The sequence below is a fragment of the Drepanopeziza brunnea genome (assembly GCF_022702325.1).
Source record: "Drepanopeziza brunnea f. sp. 'multigermtubi' strain 214-2 chromosome Unknown ctg1, whole genome shotgun sequence".
Classification (NCBI taxonomy): Eukaryota; Fungi; Ascomycota; class Leotiomycetes; order Helotiales; family Drepanopezizaceae; genus Drepanopeziza; species Drepanopeziza brunnea.
This window is the reverse complement of record NW_027094064.1, coordinates 5209378-5234186: the sequence shown is the minus strand read 5'-3', so window position 1 is coordinate 5234186 and position 24809 is coordinate 5209378. Positions and strand designations below refer to the sequence as shown.

The following is a 24809-nucleotide window of genomic DNA, read 5'->3' as shown; positions in this document are numbered from 1 at the left end:
AGGCGCATTCAATTTGTATAACAGTCCTAAATTCCGGCATCCCTCATCCTGATTGTGAAATGTTGGCTTTTTTGTGGTCCATTCAGATTAGGTGGGACAAGCGAATTCAGGTTACCCGCTGGCCCAAGGCATGGCTTCGATATTAGATACCTCGACTTCGATCCATCCTTTCCCCACTGGATACACCTGCTTTTCTGTTCGAGATATCAAGAAGACTCAGAGCGCTATCACACCACACATAGTCATGGCGGATCCAGGAAGCGCCTCGTCGCATATGCGGTACCCTCGAGTCTCCATCGAGTTTTGCACACAATGCAAATGGCTTTTAAGGTTAGCCACTTCCCTTGCCCGTGACTCGAATAGCTATTATTGCCCAGGCTATCCATCTCCACATCTGTTCTCTTTCGTAAAATTGCCAGCTCTAGGCTCTCACTCTCTTCCCGATGCTGACTGCTCATAGGGCGGCATACGTGAGAAACCTATCTCCTCAATTCCTCCGAAATTTGCACCATAAGTCCCCCCGCTGCTGCGGATTTCATACACCAAAGCTTGAACGCTCCCACATCATCCTATTGGGTTGGAATATGGCACGTGATGCAATATCACGAGGGCAACCATGGAACCTTCTCTTCAATTCTTACCTATGCGTCAAGTCATGATAGACTACAATTGTTACTGATTTCATGACAAAAGTTTGCTCAGGAATTGCTGTCGACGTTCTCGACCTCCCTGGGCGAGGTGGCCTTGCAGCCTTCCAGCGGAGGGACCTTCATTGTCCATCTCCTGACGGAGAATTCGAGTGACGTTAATGGACTCCCCGCTACTATCACCACGCATGTCATTTGGGATCGGAAGGCTGAGGGTCAATTCCCTGGTAAGCTAGCCGCTCTTTGCTTGTCTGGACCGTCAAGTCATGGTTCCAGAGTTGCGTCGCAGACATTCATAGTTGCGTGGATAAAAGCTCGAGATGCTTTCTTGTTCAAGATGGACAACCTCTCAAGGATAGAAGATAGCCGTCCATCTCTTCTCCTATCCAGTTGAAGTATGCAACGATGCTGACTATGATCACCAGAGACGAAAGAGCTGAAGCGCCGAGTAAGAGATATCATAGACCCCAAGCGAGACTTAGGCCATGTCGACGGAAAGAAGAGTACCTTTACATTACCTCCCTCCTCATCTTCCCCCTTTCTGTGCATTGACGCCTAACGAAAGAAGGCACTCCCAAACCAGAACCGACCAGCACCCAGCCCATCTCAACTACTTCCCAAGATCCGTTACCTCAAAACACCAACACCGGCACCCCAGTTCCCCACGCCATCAACCACCTTCAAGCCTTAGAGGGCCCTAATGAACGAAAGTTCACGCCCATGGATGTGGACGTCAGCTCGCGGCCGTCTTCCAGCCAGGGCCAGGATGGGGGTGGTGGGGAGATGGTGGATGCCACGGTGAAGGCGGAGGTTAGTGATGAGAATAGTGGAGGAGGGTATTGCAAGCCTGGGGAGGATTGTGAGGATTGTGCGTAGATTTCTCTGGTGAGTTTTTTTTGGAGTCGTTGGATGGAAGGAAGGGGTGGTAGATAACTTGGCAGGTGTGGTTTGGGGGGGGAGCTAGAAGACCGAGCTAGGAGAGCTTTACGTTGGATGCGTGCAACCAGTCTCACCATTTTTCACAATTCGGTGTGTTACTGGTGTTGTGAAAATAAAGACTCGGCGTTTATGTTGTGTCCAGGAACAAAGAATTGACTCTGCGGAGTTCATCCAAGATGCATAATGTTGATTTGCATGGCTTCCTCGCGAAACGGGTACAAGATACTTAATGTATCTCCATGTGCATACATATGGAAGTCTACCGACCAAGCTTGCGGTATTTGTAGCTTCGACCGTCCCCCTGAGATGAGCCAGAAGACTCGGCCTTTGAATAATTGAGACATGCCGCAGTGCATTGGGCCTCGAGTACCTCATTGTTCCATGCGAGAACACGGCAGGGTAGACACGCGATCCATGGATGGATATCACGAAATGTAGAAACCCCTCCGAGTCCCACGTAGCGCTCCATGCTGGTTGGAAGTGGAAGAGTGATGATGCACCTCTCTCTTATGGGGCACCGTCGAGAAAGTGGCTTGAGTATGACGAGAGACATAGCGACATATATACTACTGTATCCAGGGAGAGTTCCAGGGGGCCGGTGGAGATTCCGCGGGGGGCAATAAGCGCCGAAGGTTGTTGCTGCTTACGACGGCGCCTGTTTGAAAGAGGAATGTAGTTAGTTGTACGGTTGGGTTGGGTTGAGTACCTTGAATTGGGCTGGCCTTACAAAAGACGGGGGATACGGGTACCGGTACTTGCTAACTAGTAGATACTCCAACATTATCTTCGAAGAGCATCCAGCGATGAGGACTCGGGACTAGATCTGAACAGAACCCGAAATCTGCCATCACGCATTCACGATCTGATTGAAGCAATTCCATCGTGTTTCCTTGCTCTTCAAGACGCTCCCTGATGATTTTTCGACATTGACATTGACATTCTTGTCTCTGCAAAACTCTAATCACCCCCCAACCGCACCCACAGCACCGCACCGCATTCCCAGCCTACTGCCCCATCCCAGCCCAGCAGCCCACCCTCTTCTCATCCCGCCTACGATATCTTCCCCCAACAACAACAACAACAACAACAATAACAACAACAATAACCGCACAGAAAGAAAGAAAGAAAGAAAGAAAGAAGGAAAGAAAGAAAGAAAGAGATAGGTCTCCATCTCTATCTCCGTCTCCACCTCCATCCGTACAGTCCAAATAGTCCGTCTATCAACCAAATCATTGTGCGACCTTGACGCCGACCGCCCCGAGCTCATCCTATACGGGACTTACTTAGCCTTCTCTGGGGCCGCTCGTCTATCAGCCCGCGCTTGTCCAAAACACAGAATTCGAAATCCGAACAAGCCCGCTCACCTTCACCACCACCACCACCACCACCACCACCACCACCTCCCCCCCCCCCTCCCCCACCCCCTCGAGCCCCCGACGCCAGCATCAACAAAGATTTTCATCTGCATTCACCCGCATAGCCAGTGACCGAGCGAGAACAGCCCATCACTTCTTCGATAATTCCGACTTCTCTCTCCCTCGCGTCGCCCTCGGCAGAGGTGATTCTTTCGTGGTCCGGCCACACCTCTACCTCTACCTCTACCTCCACCTCGACGATAAAGGCGACGCGCGACTCTTGCAAGCGCCCCATATCCGACGCGGCTTTCTGCAGAAAGCTCCATTGAGGCCGATCTCACTTCATTGTACGTGTTCCAGCCTCTGTACCTGGCGCTGAGGGTTCTGGAGCGCGCCGCCGCCAAATTTGCTTCCTATTTTTTGGGGGGTCAGCCTAATGCTAATTTTGCAACGCATGCAGATCGAGAAGTGAATCACAGCCCTCCCGACAGCGAATTCGAACCTAAGAAAGTCGTCCATCCACCCCCCCTTACGTATCTGAGGAAGACCAACTACAACCCCCGTCAGCCTTCCCACCAGAGGATCGAAGCCATGGCGGATCAGACAGATGTAGACCTCGATTCTATCATCGATAGACTGTTGGAGGTCAGAGGCAGCCGACCCGGCAAGCAAGTTCAGCTTTTGGAAGCAGAAATCCGTTATCTGTGCACAAAGGCCCGCGAAATCTTCATCTCTCAACCCATCCTCCTTGAGCTTGAAGCTCCTATCAAGGTTCGTCCCATTGCCACTGATTCCGCACACTCTCCTCGGGAGTGCCCCCACTGACCCAGTCGCGTGCTCGCAGATCTGCGGTGACATTCACGGCCAGTACTATGATCTCCTCCGTTTGTTCGAGTACGGAGGCTTCCCTCCGGAGGCAAACTATCTTTTCCTTGGAGACTATGTCGACAGAGGAAAGCAATCTCTTGAGACCATCTGCTTGCTTCTTGCATACAAGATCAAGTACCCCGAAAACTTCTTCATCCTCCGTGGCAATCACGAGTGCGCCTCCATCAACCGTATTTACGGATTCTACGACGAGTGCAAGAGGCGGTACAACATCAAGCTATGGAAGACATTCACGGACTGCTTCAACTGCCTCCCTATCGCAGCCATCATCGACGAGAAGATCTTCACAATGCACGGTGGTTTGAGCCCCGACCTGAACTCCATGGAGCAGATCCGTCGTGTCATGCGCCCAACTGATGTAAGTACACCCGTTTCTCTTCTTGCCACCTCTCGGCATTCCGAGAGAGGGCATGAGATCTTGCTGACCAACCTAGATTCCTGACTGTGGTCTCCTCTGCGATCTCCTCTGGTCCGATCCAGACAAGGACATCACCGGCTGGAGCGAGAACGACCGTGGTGTCTCCTTCACCTTCGGCCCCGATGTTGTGTCCAGATTCCTCCAAAAGCATGACATGGACTTGATATGCCGCGCTCATCAGGTCGTTGAAGATGGTTACGAGTTCTTTTCAAAGCGGCAATTGGTTACCTTGTTCAGTGCACCAAATTACTGTGGAGAGTTCGACAATGCTGGAGCAATGATGAGCGTGGATGAGAGCCTGTTATGCTCATTCCAGGTTAGATGCCACCCGAATCTAATACCCCCAGTCCTTGCTAACTTCTCCCCACCAGATTTTGAAGCCAGCAGAGAAGAAACAAAAGTACGTGTACGGTGGCTTTGGTGCCAGCAGGCCCGTCACTCCTCCGAGGAAACCCAAGCATTAGTGAACTATTACGAACTTCTATGTGTGTAGCAGGTTCGGACGCAGATAAGCATAACCTTGCGAATCCCTCTCGAGACTCAAGACGAATTGCCCAGAGCGCCCTCGACCTATTTCCCATCGTCCCCCCGAATTGGCCATAAACTTCAAAACTCGAACATCCCTCGATCTCTCTCATCCCGAAACATACCTACGGTGGTGCGCGTGCATACCTTGCGTTACACTGGTGACAACCTCTCGGCGCCGTATCCCGATTGTACACGACTTCTATTTCTTCTCGCCCACACCAGAGCTAACATGATCCACGGCCATACAACTGCGACCTTTACGCGACCTTTGCAAGCCTTTTTTCTTCGAGAAACGAGTAGACAAAAGAAATGGGTTTCTGAGAAAACAAAGAGAGTGTTCTTGGGTGGGCAAAACAATGGGGGGCTTGGGGCGGAGATAATGACTGGGCTGGCTGGCGGCTACGGAGAAGCATTTTTCAGTGTGTATATGAGGTTGCGATGTGCGAGAGGCCTGCCTTCTTTTGCGCGCAATGTTAAGGTGTTACTTTTGTCTGTGTAGCTCCTCTCTCTCTCTCTCTCTCTCTCTCTCTCCCCCTTCTCTATCTCTATCTCTCTCTCTCTCCCGATCGAATTGAAGTCAACTAAACGAATCGCCTATTTGGCTTACTTGAATGTGGTAGTGACGATAAAGTGTCCAGGACGTTCTCTGCGGGGAGCAGCCGCATGAAATCTGGCGGGTGAGTAATATCGGTAGTATGGTAGTGTGGTATGTGTACGCCTGCGGTCTCCCCTACCCTGACCTTCTCCTACCCCTCTTTCAGGGTATCCGAGTCAAAGGCGACGAGCGGTAACGGTAGCGACAAGCGATAGCTAGCGGGTGATGTCCGTCCTCCTTCTCACCGTCTTGTTGACTGACTGACTCTCTTCGGCTGAGTAGTTATTTCTTCTTCTTCTTCTTCTTCTTCTTCTTCTTCTTCTTCTGTTGGCTACGCTTTCCCGTGGTTGGCTGGATTCTGGGGTATGGTGTGTGTGTATGTGTGTGTGTGTTTGTGTATGGATTGCGTGCGATCTGAGGGATTAGCTGGGGAGAAGGGGCGCTCTTTCTTCTTTTTGGGGTGTTTATTGTTTGGATTGGATTGGATTGGATTGGACTGAATTGGTTTTTTTTTTTTTTTTTTTTTGGTCTTTGTGATTTGGATTTGTAGATGGGATGCTGTGTTTGGGTGTGAAGGGAAGTGGTCATGGTTCTCTTGACTTTTTATTATATGTGTATGTATGGAAATCCATGGATGGAGTTCTTTTTTGCCTCTTCCCTCCCTCTCTGCAGCTTCCCCCCCTTTTTTTTTTTTTTTTTTTTTTTTTTTTTTTTTTTTTTTTTTTTTTTTTTTTTTTTTCGGAGTCAATCGATCAGCTTGATTACTTTCGCCATTAGCGTTTTGCTGGTCGTTGGGCTTTGTTTACCTTGTTGTTTTTGTTGTTGTTGTTGTTGTTGTTGTTGTTGTTGTTGTTGTTGATACTTTGGCTCTGGCTCGTAACGAGTTCGTTGATATTGCTGAGGGAGGGAAGTGAGGGACTTGGTTGCGCAGTTACTCGATCCCGCTTTGCTCTGATTTGCTTTACTTGATGCACGTTAGGGTCAGTTTGAGACCTGAAGTGATTGGAGGATCTGCTTGGGCGCCTGGTGCCTGGTTTCACTTCCTTTCCGTTTTCCTTTTCCTTTTCCTTCTCCTTTCCTTCTCCTTCTCCTTCCTTCTGATCAAGTCATTAACTGACTAATTAATAACCGACCCGAGAAGGAGGAGGAGGCGGTGAGCTAGCTAGAGCTAGCTTCCGTAGATGACTTCGGTACCTACTTTACGTCCTTTTCACGAGTCAGTCCGGCAGTCAGGTAGATAGGCAAGCTCCGTCCTGTCCAGCGTCTGCTAAGCAGGTACGGTAAGTAGATAACGTTGAGGGATGGGTAGATGAAAAAAAAGATAGAGATGGATGGACGGACTCGCGTCTTATGCAAGTCGAGACTGAGTCAGGATGAATCAGACTGAGCCCTTGGTTGGGAGAGGGGGGGGGGGGAGTCGTTCTCTTCAACGACAACGACATGGTAGCCACGAGATACTGGTAAGGGGGGTAAAGGAGGGGGGGTGTCCGGCGAGTTTATTCCTGTTTTATTCCCTGTCTTCTAAGCTTGTATTTTATTTTTATTTTTTGGCATCTCCACCTCTGCTCTGCGGAGCACATACGTAACTACAACCTTTCCCTCCCTCCCGCACTACACCCTACAATGCCTAGCCTAGCCATTGAGGTACCTTCCTTTCCTGGCTGGCCGGCACCAGCAGGCAACGCAGATCAGACGCGGAAAAGTTACGCGTGACCCCTCTCTTCTTCTCTCATCTGAGGAGGATATACAAATGGATGAATGGATGGATAGATAGTTGGCATGAGTCTTGGTCTGCTTTATCTTACTTTCCTTTTCTACTCTCTACTCTCTACTCTCTACTCTCTACTCTCTACTCTCTACTCTCTACTCTCTACTCTCTACTCTCTACTCTCTACTCTCTACTCTCTACTCTCTACTCTCTACTCTCTACTCTCTACTCGCGAACTTCACTTCAAGCTTTACCTGTCTCTGCTCTGCTCTGCCCTGCTCTACTTCCCTCACTTCCCTTGCTTTGCTCTGCTTGCGCAATGCGTGAGACGGGACGGGACGGGATGGCAATGGATATCGAGTCGGGAGGGCTCCGTCCAGCTCGGGGTGGCGCTCGAATTCGCTCCATCCGGGCGTACCGACGAAATGGGGGAGATCTTGGATGAGGCGGATGGGAGTGCCGGAGCTGCGTCGATCCCCATGTCTGGCGTGGGCTGAGTGTTTAGCTTGGGTACGTCTCCTTTTTTTTTTTTTTCTCCGTGTATTGCAGTCTGTGGAAAGAGAGAAAGTGGGGATTAGTAGGGTGGTTTAGTGGGAACCTCCAAACCTCTATATGATGAGAAAGAGGTATATATATATGTGTGTGTGTGCGTGTATGGATCTGATATTTCATCACTGCAAATTACATTCATCTAAGCGGGTGGATTTTTTTTTTCTACAGTCAGTCTGCAACTTACCCAGTATTGCTGAGGTGCCGGTGGACGATATAAGTACATCCATACACACTTACATCCAGCTTCGAATCCTCTGCTCGAGAGAGAAAACGTCTGTACACACATCAGCAGCGCCTATCCGTTTCCATCTGCCACTCCCGCTTACAGCTTTCATATGATAAATAGATTCTCGATCCATGTTTCTCGATCACCCATTCCATCATAAACAACCGGTACGGAAGTGAGTCAGTCACCCGCACACTATATTCCAGGGCCCAGGTCAACCAGAAAAGCAGCTGTACCCCGTCCATCCCTCTTTCGGTGTCCATGTCCGTGTCCTTCCGTGCCTTGCTCCCTGTGAAGTCCAATATTAGCGTCTCCAGCGCGAAGCTCATCCCCCCCCCAAAGACAAACCATATTCATCTCAGTACTCAGTACCTCCCTCCACCTCCGCCTCCGCCTATATTCCGTCCATCTCCGTCTGGCCCACTCCCATTACACCCACTCACTCACATCCATCCCAAGACTCCAGCCAGCCAGTACGACTTTCAATTTAGAACAACCCCCCCCCCCCCCCCCCCCCCCCCCCCCCCCCCCATCTCCGCAACGCTATCCTACCCCTCCTCCATCACCCACGCACCCTACCACCTGCTGCTCACCAAACCATCTACCCATCTATGTATCAGTAGTTAGCGGATAATGAAAACGAGGCAAGTAAATAGGCATGCGAGCGAGCGAGCGAGAGAGAGAGAGAGAGAGAGAGAGAGAGAGAGAGAGAGAGACGTAACTGACCGTAAAATACATACGTTCACACGTACGTACACTGCCAAGTATACCTTGCAGGCAGGCCCCTTCAGTGGTTTCAGTGGGGAGGGATAATGAGGAAGGGAAGAGATAGACACATTGGAGAGGCTTCACATATGAAATTCTAGGGAGCGGGCTGGTCGCGGGGAGGACAAGCCAAGGTCTAGTTGGAGGTGATGAAGGGTGCTCGAAAGGCCGACAAGCCATCTCGAGTTGTAGAAAGAACACAGTCAAGTCACCATCGCAACCAAATAAATCACAATAGAAATAATCATGTCGGAAAGATACTTCGAGGTACTCAGTAGCCGAAAATGGTTCTTTCATTCCCTCTCCAGCCCTTCTCCCGGCTTGCCGTCGTGCGATCGTGATCATCTCATTCGGTATATCAGTGTATTCGCCATTCGCTCGCTCGCTCAATGCAGTAGAAAAAGCAAAGCCAAGCACCAAAACAGGCCTCCCAACCAACAAATGCCATCATAAAATCAACGCCGCTTCGCCGCCCCCTCCCCCACCACTCCTCTTCCAGATCAAAAGAATCCCTGGTAGACCAATCCTGGTGTAAAAGTGGAAGAAAAGACCCATATCTTACAGCGCCAAGACATTCATCCTGCCGCGTATCGATCTGTCAAAAACACTCCAAAAGATTCATCGTCTCCGTCCGTGAACGATCTAGGCAACCCAGATGCTCATCACGAACAAAGTAATCACCCCCCGCCTCAACTTCGCCCCGAAAAACCAGCTCCGATGTCGAAGGACAAGGATCCAGAACAGAAAAGACACAGAAGTGCAGATGCCCTCGCCCGACCTAAACGCTATGCTGTAATGATTAAACGATAACCCAAACAGAAGTAGAAATAAGAACCAAGAATGCCGAAATGCAAAAAACCAGTCTTTTCGTCCAAAATGGCCCGAACGCAACTTTTGGAAGAGAAAAAAATGGAAAGACAAGGGTATCAAAAACAGCCACCCAATGCAACTACCCCTTCCTTCCCCGCGGGGCAAACGAGACCTCCAAGTACAGAGGGTAATCCTCCAATGAATGGGACTGCTCCCTCGTAGTCTCACCCTAGTGTCCGCCCACTGTTTATTGTTTGGCTGGTAGCTCGAGGTGTGGTAGAACTCGGCCGTATCGTGCTCGGAGGACTATACTCCGAACTTCCAAATGGTTGCTGGGGATTTCGCTGCCCGTCCCAGTTCTCTTCGCTCAGGACGCTCAACCAGCCGTTGCCGACTTCGTTGCGGAGCGCCTCTAGTTTCTTTCTGTATAGCTCGCCACTCATCTTCCAGTCTTCTTGCGCATTCTGCGTTTTGACAAGGGGTGTTTCGTAGCTTACTGTCTCTATAGGTGGTAGGCGTGGTACTACTGATGTATCGATCCGGGGAACATCTGACGAACTTTGAGTTTGCCGAGGGCCTGCCGATACGTAGGAAGTCACAATGCGAGGCGATGGATCAGGGCTGATACCATAACCACTGTCTGACCCTGCTGTAGCTACAACCTTCGATCCGTCCGCAGGGAATTTGACGTCTGGCTTAATAGGCTTGCTAGGAGACGTTTCGGAGGTTGAAAGATCCACTATCCTCCTTTTGGGTGTCCGTCTCCGTCTGCCTGAAGCACTTGTGTGTATTTCGCTAGTCGCGGCTGCAGGTATCGGCCGTTCCTTGTGGTGCGCCGACGGCTCTCGATTCGTCGGATAGTCGATGATCGGCTTGTTCACCTCCACTGGAGAGAGTCCATAGTCTTGTTGAGGTTTGACAACTGGCACATTCGCTTTCTCTGGTGTACGTTCAACCAATTGCCGCCGCTCGCCATAACCAGGGGCGTAGGTGTCGATGAGAATGTCTTCGGTGTATCCGGGAGTACTTCGGAATAAGTTGAAGATTGTCACTCTATAATTAACGTGCGTCTTCGTAAATGGGTTCCCCGAAACCCAAATTTCACGAATATCGGGGATGCCGGTAAGCCTTGCCAACTCTGTTGGATCTCCCATACTGTTATCGCGCAAGTCGAGTCTCTCGAGGGGGTATAGTCTCTCGACGCCAGCGATTGATATCAGTCGGTTAGATCGAAGGTTCAGAGCTGTGATCGCTGGCAGGGGATTTCTTGTCAATGAATGAAGTGAATCAATCATGCAATTAGAAAGGTTGAGTGCTCGGAGAGCCGTCAAAGAGGCGAGACAGTCGGGGATCTGCGAGAAGAGATTCGAGGAGAGGTCGAGGGAGTGCAGGGTGTTGGCCAGTGGTACCAAACTTGAAGCGCTTATGGATGTTAGACTATTGTCAGCTAGGCTGAGATGTTTGAGAAATCTCCATTTTGATGAAGGCAGGACCCCCATCGAAAGCAGATTCGATGAGCTGCTTCGCATGTTGGGCCAGCCTTCCGACATGCTCGAATGCGAACTTCCAGATCCGGACCTTTTAACTTTGTGGGAGCCCTTCAAGTGCCCATGTGCAGAGCCAGTCCTCGAGCTGTTGGGTCGCACAGGAGAATTGCTCCTGGGTCGAGACTTTGTCGGAGACTTTGCGCCATCTGAGCCTGACCGTACGAGCGAAGCACCTCGCTCATCGCTTTCCTCTCCGACATGTGTTCGATCTTCTGGAGAGCCTGGAGCGGAATTCGATTTGACCAATTCTGCGTGCGGAATCGTTGGGCTTCTCCTCGGGCTTGTTGCGGCTGCCCAAGTGGACGTCGGTGACATTTGAGCCTTGGATGATCTTCGCCGTCTCTTGTCCATATCGTCGAGCACTATATTAATGAGTAGGTCGGCAGGGTCGTCCACACCAGCACGTTTGACAGTCAAGGATCTCAGCTGTTCGGCCATTCGGTCCCATCCAAAGAATTGCCGGATGTCAATGTCACTTATCTCTAGAGCACTGATGTTCTTGAAGGCGATTAGTGGCACAGCCGTGTCAAAAGGGAACTCTTCGTATCCTTCGATAAGCCGGGCTCGACGATCTGGTGCCAGTCTTAAGCAAGGTATCTTTGTAAATGCAGAGTACAGGTACTTCAGATCTGCCTCGATCGCGGCCTTCTGTTTCTCTGTTCGCGCGGCAGCACCTCCAGATCCCAGGCCGAAATTCGACCATAAGGAGGACATGCCGGACATGACGCTCCGTACACTGGATACCGAATGTATGGATCCGTGGTCCGAACCGCGACCTTTCGGTCGTTGTGCTTGACTGAGGAAGGAGACATAATTTGATGCCGATGTATCCGCATGGAGGTTTTCCAATCGCACATTCATTGGGCCTACTGATATTCCGAGGTCTTCGAATCGGGAGAGCAGGTAGAAGAGGTGATGGGGCGTTAAGGCAAGTTTGGCAGGCTTTATATTATGGGACGCAAATGTCAAATATGGGAGGGAGAGGGCTGCAGCGAGTGTGCTCGATGTCGTCGCGGAAGAGGCAGAGGAGGGAGGACTTGTACTGGTTGGGGACGTGGGACTTGCTATTCCCCCAACGGAGCCAGATACACTTTGTGATGCGCCATGTTTAGGGGCCTGCTGGCGTCGCAACTGAAGAGCGTTCGCAAGAGCCTTCTCGTGAGTTCGAACAAAGTGAGCCAAGTTCTGGAGGGAATGTTAGGCTGATGCACTTGTAACGCAGACTGGCCGCACCGCTGCAGCTGCATACCTTGATAAAGAACTGGCCATCCTCAGTATCCATTATTGAGGATGCATGTGTTTTCTCGTAACGAGTGTGTAGGAAGTCCTTCGGCGGCACACAACACCTCGAAAAGGCTATCCTCTGTCTTGTACAAGTCCGGCGAGGCTCCTGTGGCAACGGTACGACTCGAGAGGGAAGGATAGGCAGGAGTCGGTCTGAGAGTCACACAACATCAAATCAGTCTGCGAATCGAGGATGCATGAGAAGGATAGAAGGCAGAGCGGCAGAGTGAGGAACTCGGCGGATTGCTAAGTAGCCGCCGTCTGATGAACATGCGCAGCATCCCGAGAGTTTCACGCGCGGCCAGACCAAAACAGATATTCTCGGCGCCGACTCTTCTCTAACGCTGCTGGACAGGACGGAGAGGAGGGGTACATATGATAGAACACTGCGCAACGCAACCCAAGCATATGAGAAGAGAGTACCTGATTAGAGCGCACGTACCTGAGAGGGCAGAGAGAGGGGTGAGAGCTTCTTGTCGTTGTCGTGGTAAGTACTGTAGTGCTGATGAGCACAGCACAGCACAACTCCAGGCACTGGCACTCAGAGCAGCAAAACTTGACGCCGTCGGGACAGGAAATGGGCGGAAGTGCAAGTTAAGAGGCCGACGATGTGTGTGGTTGGGTTGGGTGAGGGCGGCAGGGTATGTTAGGGTAGAGGGAAAGTTCTGAGCAGTCTGAGGATGAGGATGTCGGACGGACCAATAGCGAAGTGGAGTCGAGTCGGCTCAGGTTCGGCTGGCGAGGGTACAAGTATAAAATTGTCAATGTACTTTAAATGTAAATGCAAATGCAAGGTAGAGGAGATCCACCCTGATATGCGTCCAAAGTTTTCCCTGTCAGGAGGCAGCAGAGGAGAGCGGGGGATAAGAGTAGTAGTAGTATAGGTCGTTGTAGGGTCGGTATTGGGAGAGACGAATTTCACATCAACTTCCACATCAACCTCCACTTCTACTTCCACTTCTACTTCCGCTTCTAGGAGACAGCCGCGATAGCGTCGGATGAGTCCGTCGACAGAGGCGCCACGGGCACTCCTGGTGGGAGTGACAGAGAGAGAGAGAGAGAGAGGGAGAGTGTGTGAGAGAGGGAGAGAGGGAGAGAGAGAGGGAGAGAGGAGAGAGGGCCAGGAGAAGAAAAGGATCTCGCCCGGATGCGATGCGATGCGATATGGTGGTGAGCAACAGCGGCGACGCTACTAACAAGACAACACAAGACAATACAATACAATTTACTACGTACTATACAATCTCGCCTGCCCCGGTAGCCGCCGCGAAAGTCTGTGCGGATGGGTGAGGATGCGACAGGCCCCCCTGGGAATAGCGCTGAGTCGAATCCTGAACCCTGGAAATCGTTGGCAACTTTGATGTCGTGCTGGACGTGCTGGACGTGCTGGACCGCAGAGAACGAGAGAGGGAAAATGAATCCGAAAGAATGAATATATTGACTTTTCTGCTGGTATCGTGGTCGTTGTCGATATGGATGTGGATATATACCTATCAGCCGATATATGGTATGATAAACGAGCATTCCACCGATACCAACCCCCGCCTCCTCCATACCCCTCGATCGAATGTCGAATGTTGTGACGGTGGGATGGCATCTCGCATGTTTGATATACGAGAAAAGATCAACACATCTAATCTGAATCAATGCCCTCCCCTGCCTTCCCTCCCATCACGGTCCTCTCGCTTACAGTTCTGTGTGTACTCCGTACTACTGCTGCAACTCTGCGAAATCGCACTACGCTCTGCAGTTAAAAGTCTGAAAAAGTGTACAGGAGCGAGTCAACTTGGCTGCAGCTAGACACATGTGGGCATATCGGCATCGTGATCTTTCCTTCTTTCGTACTCTGCTGATACTCCTGATCATACTCCTGCTCCCCTACAGTCACTTACCAAGATAGTGTTGTCAGAGTGAATCGCACCAATCCATCCGCTATTCGGGCTGTCTCCTGCTCCAGAATACCGGCCAGTACTCAGCGATGCCAACCCCCAATCCCGATACCGATACCAGAATTATGGCATCGTCGATCAATCAGCGCCATCAACGGTTGGTCGCCTTGGTGTTGTTGCCTCTCTGGTCTGAGCTGAGCTTGTGACCCTGACGGGTGGGGTGAAACTCGCTTGGCTTCTCAGGATTGTTGACTTGGGACCTCTACCTCACCTACCGGTGTTCGATTTGACTGGATTAGACTCCAGCGACTTGCATCTTAGGGCCAGCGGCCTGCATCCCTTGGAAGCCTTGGGTTTCTTCTTGCTTCGTATCGCGGCCGACGGCCAGCCGCGATGGCCTAAACAAAACCTTCCCTAGTCTAAAACCATGGCTGCCAATCTGCACTACATGATCATCGGTATCCATTCGTTCTTCTTCAAAACCCCCGCGCGAAGCATGTCGTCGCCCTCCCTTCACGACCCCTTCTATGCCGGCGCGGACTCACATTCCACGCTCACCGCTTCCACGCCAAACCCGTATAAATCTTCGCCACACTGGCAACATACACACATCTACCGAATCAGCCTCAAGCCCGTGGGGGAGAGGTCAGGTGAAACGCCCCCAGTCCTACGAGTTCTTGGTCAGCTCTTGAGCGTGTCAGGTCTGCGCGGACGATGTCGAGATATGATACTTGTCTTCCTCTCTGGAAAGAATCGAAGAAGAGCAGCGGGCCGCATCCATTCGACAAGAGAATAGCCCATCTGGACTGCCGAGTCCCCTGCAGCAACACGCCTCGGTCACTGGAGCTGTTTAGAGAAGTGCTTGCATGCACACCTACCTACCTACCTACCTATATCTGAAGGACGACGCGTTTTTCGGCTATAGCATATCTCACGTACAGTATAGTTGTATAAGTAGATAATATATTCGTAGTACTACGTAGTAGATGTAGCCTCGGTGATACTTAACTTTGAAGGGGAAAAAAAAGCATCTCTTGGTACTTAATCAAGCAGAGCGGTGAGGAGTGGGATGAGTCGTGAGGGGTTGATTGAATTCCGGACCCGAGCCGCCTTGCCTTGTCTTGCCGTGCCCTGAAGAGGTCTGAGGTTCAAGTTGGTTGCCCCTCCTTTTTCTTATCCTTCTTCTTTTCCTCTTCAGCTGTTGAGACCCTTGACCGTCCTTGAGCAAGCGAAAACCTTATCTTTTTTTCTCTTTTCTCAAGACTAGATGCTCCGTGCTCTCGATCGACTGACGACGTTGTCGATGTTTGGAATGATGGATATGATGGACGGCAAACATTCCCGCGACTGTACGATACTGTAGGATAGGATATCCGATACCGTACAGTGCAGTTCACTCCAATCCATGGCTTCAGCGCTTCATGGAAAAAGTACTACGTACGTAGTACGTAGGTACTTTGATGCGAATATTGACTTCTTCAAGACCGAGACTGGGGTCAACGTTGCTCACCGTCGTTTCGTCAGAATCTTGGTCAGTGCGTTGTTACTATGTAACCTGTGGGTTCTCGTGACTACAGAGTAAGTAGGAAGTAAAGTCTATTCTAGGACAAGAATCGAATGCTTCCAAAAACGTGGGACGGCAGATGAACCGGGGAGTTGCTCCGTAGGTATTCTCCGGCCTGAGGATGGTAGCCCGATAGACACATCACGTGTCGTGTCTATATCCGTACATAGGTACCTATAGGTATAGGTAGACGTATATATATATATATATCCGTAGATGTATATACCTCATACGCGCTTCCAAAATCGGACCATCCGCGCTTCAGCCAAGGGACATAGCATTCATACTAAGAAAAGCGTGTCGAAAGCCATCGCGATAAGTATGCGAATCGAGGGATCTGATCTTTACCCATCATCTTCCTTCAACCTGCAGGATCGCATAAATCCCCGGAAGTGTTTTGCTCCCTTCAGCAGCCCAGTCGTCACCACGACCCCGCCATATGGGAGACCCGGGGATGAAGCCAGCATGATTGTACACGTCCCGAGTGGCATCGGCCGGCCATACTCTGTATCAAAACACTACGTCATTTTCTTCCATGCCATTCAACTATACATACCTATCCCTTCTAACAAGTATACCTCCGTCTGCAAGTGACAAGCTCGTCGATGCAGTCAGTGTTTGGGTCGCATAGCCGCACGTCGGAGTGGAGAGGCCACTGCGCTGCATAGACAAGAGAGGGCTTGCTAGTCGAGAGGAAACCCCTTCGCCTTTTCGGACGAACCTTGGATTTCTGCACTCGGGCCTGCTATCCACAGGACATACTACGGTACCTATAGGCTCGCAAGAAAACGTCAATGTTCACCGATGGAGATCGGCGCCAGTTTCAGGATGAGGCTGTCTGCCACTGGGCTGCGCGGTTACGACAGCCTTGCAATCCCTGGCGTTTGAAGTCTTATTTTATGATGTTATGGCCCCCAATCGCTTAGCCCTTTCGCCTGTAGCTCCAGCTCGCCTCGCAATCGAGGAGGTAGGTCAGCAGACCTTGCTTCCGGATCGGAAAATCTACTTCGGCTGACATTTTCAGTATGTCTTGGGTGTGGAAGCGAGAGGCCATACACTGATCGGTGGCAATGACCCCAATTCGGTCTTCACAGAAGCTTCACAGAAGGAAAAGGTGCCGTTTGCTTGTCGCCCGACCTGCGTATTTACTGTAGAAGCCGGTCACGGTTCTTCACAGAGCACAAGTCTTCATCGCCAAGAGGATGGTGTGGAACCTGTTTATCGTTTCTCTTGTCACTGTATTTGATCACGGCAAAGGGAAACTCAATATCGAGAACGGCTCTTTATATTTGGTAGGGACGCTTTGGGCTAAGCTTGCTAAGCGTTTTCTTCTGATCTGGCCAGCTGCTTTGCTGGTCCAAACTAGCTTATTCGCTTTGAATAAACTAGCTCTGAAGGAGAACCAGTAGAAAATCAAGGCCAAGCTAGGCCCTCAGCTACGCACCTTGGCTTGTAGAGTCAAGGGCACAAACTAACTAACTAAAAAAAAGAAAGGGACGGTGGGTGGGTTCGCAAAAATCTTTGTTGGAGTTTGATGACTTGAGGTGGTGGAACTGACGAGGTTCACACCTAATATTGGGGGGAATCGAGTCGATTCGCTTAGCTCTAATATTCACTTATAAACCTATCCATTTTATCGTTTCTCTTGTCACTGTATTTGATCACGGCAAAGGGAAACTCAATATCGAGAACGGCTCTTTATATTTGGTAGGGACGCTTTGGGCTAAGCTTGCCAAGCGTTTTCTTTTGATCTGGCCAGCTGCTTTGCTGGTCCAAACTAGCTTATTCGCTTTGAATAAACTAGCTCTGAAGGAGAACCAGTAGAAAATCAAGGCCAAGCTAGGCCCTCACCCAGAAGCAAGGGTAGCGCGAGCAGCGCGGCCTGCTAGCTGTCCCCAAATAGAGAGTGTTGTTATGATTGCCCGGTCAAAGATGGTTTGCAGATGTGTGGATGACCGGGGACGATCTGCCCGTGAGGAAACGATGGTTAAGAACTAGCTTATGGCGCAAGCTGATGTAGAAGTAGCCTTTAAAAGCATCCGAAGACCATCTTCTTAACCGCTGGATGTCGTATTCCATCATCCCGTTGTTTGCAGCGTGTTGTGCAGCGCCTCGGCGGGGGCTGTGGCCCGAGTATAGCCTCCAGTTTTTGAAGCCTGCGCGGCGGAGCTTTTGCCTTATGTTATTAATGTATTTTGCTCTGTTGAGGGTTCCGGGAGAGGTTCGAAACAAGGGGGACTTTGCTGGTCGGGGGTCGAGTGCAAATAGAGCTCTCAAGGCAGTAACTGGACAGGTTCTGTTGTTGGTCTGCGCTAAGACTATTTCCACCTCGGTGTGATCGGTGTTTGATTTGCTGCTTCGTAGGTGCAAGATTGCGTGCTCTTCCCCGAATGTAACATCGCGGCGCTGAAGCTTTGTGGCCTCGAAAACGCTCGTATTAAAGAGGTCTGCTGTTTCGCAAGTGACTTCTTTGGTGCGCAAGAAGCCTGCAAAAGCTACCTTGAGGGCTGTGTCGTGATGTAGCTGATCGAGGGCTTTGTCTGTGAAAGAGGTTTCGATATCTTCCTAATCGTGTTCGCGAGGGATCGGGGGAGCAGGGGCGGTGATGGCCTCGAGTTGTTTCATTGAGAGAGGCGGGGCCTTTTTCTTGACCTCCTTTCCTTGCAGCAAGGTGATCCCGGAGATCACTTTGCGTAAGTAGTCGGTATTAAAGCCATCAACGGGAAGGTAGCGCTCGACGTGGGCAGATCTTACAGCGGCGAGGGCCACTTTGATGGATTCGGCTTTGAGTGGTCTTTAACCGATGGTACCGAAGGCCTTAGCCGCAGTCCATTCCGCTAAGTCGTAATCCCTTGCGCCACCTTTGGGGTAACCGTCTATTCCTAAGGTAGCAAGAGCGAAGTTCTCCCAAGAGCGTTGGTACGACTTGTAAGTGTTCCTCGTACTAGGGGCGACCCCGTAGTAAAGAAACTTCCTAACTAATCTCGAAGCGCTAGCTTTGCAGATAAATTCGGGCGGAGGCTCAGCGTATGAGATGAGCTGGGAAGCCACTAAGGACAAATGTTAGCTACGAGCTCTACCTTATTGCGTGAGAGCGCGTCAGCTAGTTCATTGTCGATTCCCGGTAAATGGACTGCTTCGATAAGCAGATCCAGTTGTGCCGCTAAGAGTAAAAGGCTTCTTAGGGGCTCGTTTTGCTCGGGAGACTTGAGGGTGAGCTTTTTCACCCCGAGCTGAGTCGTAGTGTTGTCTGTGTAGACGACAAGCTTCTTTTGCTTCCACTTGTGTCCCCAAATTTGCACCGATCTAAAGACGGCTTGGATCTCGTAAATGTTGATGTCAAATTGAGGGGCCAAGTTGTTGGGGAGGTCTTCGGCGTAAGCGTGGTCGATTTGTAAGGTTGGTACGTGTTCTTTCCAGTCACAATGCTGATGCTGGACGTGATCGAAGTAAAAGGCTCTTAGACCAAGAATCGAGGCGTCTTCGAAAAGGTGTATGGTAGGCCTCCAAGCGTCGTTGAAGAACCGTACGCCGTTGTAGAGTGGGAAAAGCTTGTTCCACCATTTGATATCTTCTATCATTAATCGAAGCACTCTGCGCTTGAGAGTTTGCTGCCATTTAGGATTGAAAGACGCGATAAAGGTCCAAAGGCGCCGGCAGAAGACGTAGCCAAGCTGGACCGCGGGAGAGCAAAAGGATAGCAATCCCGTAAGTGATTGGGCTTCGCGGAGTGTTAAGCTCCTATCGTCGATTGCAATTTGAGTAAGGTGGAGGACGCGCTGCAGCTTTTCTAATAGCACGGAGACCGTAAAAGTGTGTGTATCGACCAGTAAGCCAAGTAGATTGACCGCTGTGCCTTCCTCCCTCTTCTTCTTGTTCTCAGGAACTCCGCATATCGCTCCTAGTTCGTCGTAAGCTCGCTTGAACTCGGGAAGCTAGGGGATTTGGACCGCGGGGATTGCAATCATTGTATCGTCGAGGAAGTGCTCGATAAACTTGACGCCAAGCCAAGACTGCAATATCCATTGCTAGGCCTCGGCTAAGAGATTGTAAATGAAAGGAGAAGTTGATAAGCCAAAGGGAAGTACGTTATCAATGTAGAACTTCCCTTTCCATTGGAAGCCTAAATGCCAGCGCTGATGAGCAGCTACAAGGATGGTTCGGAATGCGTCTTTTGTGTCTTTTTTTAAGAGCATACAATCTCGGCCCGCTTCTAGCACCATTGCTAAGAGCCTCCCGAAGGTGACGTATTGTAACGTCGCTGCTTCGTCGGGAATTTGGTCGTTCACGGAGTCCCTAGAGTTCTTAAGGTAAGAGAGGTGCTGAATCTTCCGCCAAGTGCCGTCGTGCTTAAGTGCGAAGCCGAGAGGTGAGACGAGTAAGGGGTCGGTGTCGGATGGGACTTCTTGGATCCTATTCAACGAGAGATCCGAAGCTATTCGATCATCCATGATTTCGGAGTAGAGATCGGCCGTTGCGAGGTTTTTCTAGACTTTGCGGCAAGCAGGCCTAGAATAGCCCGTCAGTGCACCGTAGCGGAGTATCTGGGGGAGAAGTGTTTTTAACTTTCTAAGGTAAGGTTGCAAAAAGGCTTGGAAAGCAGGAATGTGGTAAGGAGAGGCAGACGAACGGAGCGGAGGCTTTGTAGCATCCACGATCTGAAACCTTGGGGTCGTGTTGGGGCGTGCAAGTGCTGGGGAACACCTATGTGACTCCAAGAATTGTTGAAGGGCTAGTAGCTCTTCTTCCCTAGCACCAACCCCTTATTTGGAGGAATTGCACTTTGTAGCAGCGTGGTTACCGCCACAAGTGCTACAAACGTAGGTGAACTTGCAGTTCGGGTGGGTACACTTGTCTTTGTTGAAGTTACGGCAGCAGGCGCTTGCCTTGTCCGTAGTCTCTTTTGCAATGGGCTTTCTTGTAAGGCCACTGGTAGCAGACTTTGCTCCAGATGGAGGGAGCTGGTTGTCTCGGGTGTATTCCTCTACCATGTCCGCAGGCAGATCCCACTTGGCCACATCGTTGATGTCGCCGGAGGCTCGTTGCACGTGGAACGTCATCGCTAGCTCTAAGATAGCGCCGTGCCACTTGTAGCTCTTGGACAGCTTCATGATCCGTTAGTGGAAGATGATTAAGGCTTGAAGTAGGCCAGGGGACGTTGGCTCATGGAAATGGCCGATTATTGCGATGTATTTCAAAAAGTTGTCGGACCAGAATTCCGGAGTCTTGAAGGCGGAGAGCTTCCCGATAGGTTCGCGACCTTCGAGCTTCTCATTTTCCCAGACCATATCGAGTTCGCTGGTGCTTTGCAAAGCGGCGTTCAATTGTGAAAGCTTAGAAAGGTTCATAGGATTGTAGGTGTTCCTAGCAATGGCAATGACGTCCTTCTTACTGTACTTGCGAAAGATGGACAAGCTTTCCCGCTGCTAGAGTGATAAGGAGCTCTCACCGTAGTCATCTGCTACTTTATCGGGGACTGCCAAGGGCGCAGACGGTGTTAATAAAGCAGCCATTTCCGCTCTGTGTTTTTCCTCCTTCCTTCTCTCGTCATTTTCGAATGCCAGTCGAGCTCGTTTTTCGGCAGGTGATTCGTCAGGGAAGCCGTGGAACTCGGCCGAATCTTGCATGTCCTCATCGGATTCGTACTCCTCTTCCTCATCTGGGTTATCTTGGTCGGGTTCGGGTGGAGGGGGAGGCGCAGACGCCTTCTTCTTCCTAGCTTCGGCAGCAGCCCGATTGGCTGCCTTGGTTGCGTTTGCCTTGGCTATGCCAGCGATTTGCGCTAGGGTTCTAAGTGGTATTATTGTGGACTGTGATCGATGGGGAGAGAGGTTGAGAGAGGAAGGAAAGGTGGTACTTAAGGTATTGTGATCAAAGGGATCAAGCGTCAAAGGGAAAAGGTCATCAATACTGCAATAAAGAAAGGTTCTTCTAGTAATGGTAAGAGTTCTTTCGCAAAAATCTTTGTTGGAGTTTGATGACTTGAGGTGGTGGAACTGACGAGGTTCACACCTAATATTGGGGGGAATCGAGTCGATTCGCTTAGCTCCAATATTCACCCATAAACCCATCCATTGATAGGTGTCGATCGGGATACGGGAAGCGTGTTGGCATCGCCGTGGTGATCGTGGCGAGCAGGCCACGCATTCTCAAGTGCCGGTGCATAAGCTCATATATAGCTCTATATAAGCATGAATCAGAGGATGAAAGTCAAGAGCTTAGATGCCATCTTATTGCCATGGGCCGGGCCATGGGCAACCACTCCACCACCCGGCAGTCACTTGGTTGTAGTATAGTCGGTATGGGAACCCACTCCCCGAGGCGTACATCCCTGGATCTCGAAGCTCAGCATCGCTAAACTTTAGAATCCCCAGCTTTCCTCTTTTGACCGATCAAAATATTCATTCCTTGTATGGCTAAATCTCGTCATCCCCTCCCAATTTTGCACATGGCGTACATCCATCCGGGCACCAAAGGAAGTATCAGCAGTATAGATCATATCAAATGCATTATATGCCTCACTTTCGTACCCCACAGCGAGCGGTTGATCTCGAGGCATGCTGGACACTGCTATAGCAACACCAGATCACATACTATGCGTCTATCGTATACGCACCTTGTCTATCCAAATCGAAGTCTGCTTTCTCCGCTCAATGTCATCATACACATGATATCCAGCTCTGCTTTACACAACTCCTATTGCTTATCGTTACTCTTCATCTTACACGAACACGCACCTCTCCTTCTCTTCAGCGCATTGAACAATGATACATCGTCCTGCAATCTGATAGTTCCTATGCCTGCTAGCTTATCTTGCGGTGCTCTACCTACACGAAATGTAGTCCCCAACTGTCCGTTGTCGTCAAGCAAGCCGGAAAGCCTCGGAAGGAGCATCGGTAGGGTACGTGCTAGTGCTGGCCAAACGTGATGACTGATATCATCAATAGAGGAAGGAATCGGCTCTGCCCGTCACGCCGCGATGTTCCGCCTCTTAGTTCAACTTGATACACTCGTTCTTAACCGTACATTACTCTATCGGGTGCGACCTTGTATGTATATCTCTACTCTGCGCCTCGCAGGCAGACCTCACGTATTGATTGTACTGTGCTTTTCGAAAACGCTACAAGAGGGAAGGAAAGATAGAGAGGGGGCGACAAAAACGCGTCGATCCGTCGTGCTTATATCGAAAGTACGGAATCCGATGATAAAAAGATCATCCGTCTTTCCACTCCGCACTGTGGAGGTAGGTAGCTCTCTCGCTTAAGTAAATATTCGGGTCCCAAAAAGAACCAACATCCCCCTCCAAAAAAAAAGAGTGAAATAAACCAAAAAGAAGAACCAAAGAGTTATGGGCGACTATCATACTTTCAATTCGAGACATGTTGTATTGCGTTTCCTCCAGATCCCCTCATAGACGCACCCAAGACGCCATTTTACGGTGCAAGTGAAATCTCGTGGCCGCCACTGTGAGGCAAGACAGGAGATATGACCCAGCGCGAGTTAACGAGCTTAGTTTTGTGCGATCGGCTTGCGGTTTGTTTTGTGCTTTGATCGGTTGTGATTGTCACGTATCTCTTTTGCTCGCAGCGCGCTCAAAATATGGCATCACCAGCCAGCTGGCTGGGAACTAGTTGCCCTGAAGCTCACTCGCTTCTCGACTCAACGAGCTGCGAAGATATCTTTTGCTGATCCATGTCCTAACAGCCATCACCAGCCTGGCCTCCGGTCCCACGGGAGAAGAAGCAGAGACATGGAAGAAAGACGGAGCTATCCTGAAGCCAGACATCCGTCGTCAGACAGGCCCAGAAAAGAAACAACGCCCTCAGCAGGCATGGGACTTGTGAGGGAGGTCTCAGGGGCAGTGATTGCGAAGCCAATGTCAGGCTCGATGAGCGAGGACGTCAGCGTATCCCAGACTGCCACGTTCCCAGACGTCGAAAGTCCAGACCGATCCTGGCGCCTGTTGGCAACTAGGAAGGGAAACGAGCTGTTTGAAGGTGGGCTAGGACGTCAAAGAAGGTATGGTGCGGCCTGTGTCGAGACTTCTGGGGGCTCGAGGCAGCTGATTGAAGGGAACGTTAATCTAGCCATCCACTCGTACTTTTCTTGAAGCTACGAACATAAGACCCAGGGCCGCTTTTGTTTTGATGAGATGGAGCGAGGCTCGCAACTGTCGCGGGGTCATGCCCTTCCAGATATTCTAAAGCAAAGCTTTCCCTCCACTGATCGACGTTTGTATCTCAGCCATCACGCCGTTCTCACAGAGTCCAGAGAGCAACGAGTGATCGGAAAGTTGCTCGGTCATCTATTAGCCGGCTGACAGCCAAGCTTCAGCAGCTGTGAAGAAAGAGATATGACTGGTAGTGCAGCTACTCTTGGTCACTTGGCTAGTATCATGCTCCCAAACAACTTTCACTACCACTCACTCCCTCGATACAATGTTTGGTGTGCCAAATGGACCGCCAGATGTGGTAGATGACCAAGTCATTGCAAATTAGCGTCAGCTCGCTGAGGTTGTGCTCGTTATCTTCAGTTTCTAAATATGAATTGTATATGATGGAAGCTACAACTGCTGACAGGACTAGCTTGCATCCTACGCAGAGATCAAAGGTTCCTCGTAGCCAGATCAGTCTACCACGTTAATCGTAAACCGCATTCCATACACTCTGCCCGTCCCGTGGAGTCTGCAAATGCCGGTCCAGATGCGAATGGTCCGTTGACACGCTTCCAGCTGTAGGCTTTTAGGATTGTCACTGCAGGAGTACCTACTACTATATGTCCCGGAAAAGTATCGAAGATCCACCTTTCCGTAACGCACAGCGCCAGGTCTACTGGTGAGCACCAGTATCAACCAAGCCTCAATAAATCGAAGCCTCCGCTTACTCACTAGACTTCTGCCTTGCCAAAAACAAGTCAAACTTTCAACTAGCCCATTATACAAGATCACCCATCGGTTTCCTTGGTTAGTTTTTCTTTTCTTGGAATTTATTTGCGACCTGCGATAGAAAATATGGAGGAGAACCTCAGGATCATAAATGACGAGTACCCTCGACTTTTCCCCTGATCCATAAAACCTTGCCAGCCGCTCCCACAC

The 24809-nt window shown here is 50.4% G+C and overlaps 7 protein-coding genes across 8 annotated transcripts; 3 read left to right on the top strand and 4 right to left on the bottom strand.

Moving 5' to 3' along the window:
- Positions 1–244: 244 nt before the first annotated feature.
- Positions 245–1523, top strand: L3040_001015 (uncharacterized protein; the record flags this gene model as incomplete). The annotated part of the gene is made up of 5 exons (XM_066155401.1): positions 245–330; positions 461–470; positions 694–874; positions 1073–1150; positions 1216–1523. The coding sequence occupies 5 exons, from the start codon at positions 245–247 to the stop codon at positions 1521–1523; spliced, it is 663 nt and encodes a 220-aa protein (XP_066013420.1).
- A 2009-nt stretch (positions 1524–3532) lies between these two features.
- Positions 3533–4759, top strand: L3040_001014 (uncharacterized protein; the record flags this gene model as incomplete). Of its 2 annotated transcripts, none has more annotated exons than XM_007297264.2 (5): positions 3533–3712; positions 3786–4187; positions 4264–4563; positions 4619–4647; positions 4744–4759. In XM_007297264.2, the coding sequence occupies 5 exons, from the start codon at positions 3533–3535 to the stop codon at positions 4757–4759; spliced, it is 927 nt and encodes a 308-aa protein (XP_007297326.2). The 2 variants fall into 2 exon arrangements, with proteins under 2 accessions (XP_007297326.2, XP_066013419.1); XM_066155400.1 differs by having other exon boundaries at positions 4741–4759.
- Positions 4760–9655: 4896 nt separating this feature from the next.
- L3040_001013 (uncharacterized protein) lies at positions 9656–12260 on the bottom strand (the record flags this gene model as incomplete). Its single annotated transcript, XM_007297263.2, has 2 exons — positions 9656–12163; positions 12228–12260. The coding sequence occupies 2 exons, from the start codon at positions 12258–12260 to the stop codon at positions 9656–9658; spliced, it is 2541 nt and encodes an 846-aa protein (XP_007297325.1).
- A 4362-nt stretch (positions 12261–16622) lies between these two features.
- On the top strand, positions 16623–17124 carry L3040_001012 (uncharacterized protein; the record flags this gene model as incomplete). Its single annotated transcript, XM_066155399.1, has 3 exons — positions 16623–16682; positions 16740–16834; positions 16893–17124. 3 exons carry the CDS (start codon positions 16623–16625, stop codon positions 17122–17124), a joined length of 387 nt encoding a protein of 128 aa, XP_066013418.1.
- A 1641-nt stretch (positions 17125–18765) lies between these two features.
- On the bottom strand, positions 18766–20166 carry L3040_001011 (uncharacterized protein; the record flags this gene model as incomplete). The annotated part of the gene is made up of 3 exons (XM_066155398.1): positions 18766–19650; positions 19804–19862; positions 19914–20166. The coding sequence occupies 3 exons, from the start codon at positions 20164–20166 to the stop codon at positions 18766–18768; spliced, it is 1197 nt and encodes a 398-aa protein (XP_066013417.1).
- Positions 20167–20478: 312 nt separating this feature from the next.
- Positions 20479–20826, bottom strand: L3040_001010 (uncharacterized protein; the record flags this gene model as incomplete). Its single annotated transcript, XM_066155397.1, has 1 exon — positions 20479–20826. The coding sequence occupies one exon, from the start codon at positions 20824–20826 to the stop codon at positions 20479–20481; it is 348 nt and encodes a 115-aa protein (XP_066013416.1).
- Positions 20827–21141: 315 nt separating this feature from the next.
- Positions 21142–21862, bottom strand: L3040_001009 (uncharacterized protein; the record flags this gene model as incomplete). Its single annotated transcript, XM_066155396.1, has 2 exons — positions 21142–21497; positions 21775–21862. The coding sequence occupies 2 exons, from the start codon at positions 21860–21862 to the stop codon at positions 21142–21144; spliced, it is 444 nt and encodes a 147-aa protein (XP_066013415.1).
- Positions 21863–24809: the final 2947 nt, after the last annotated feature.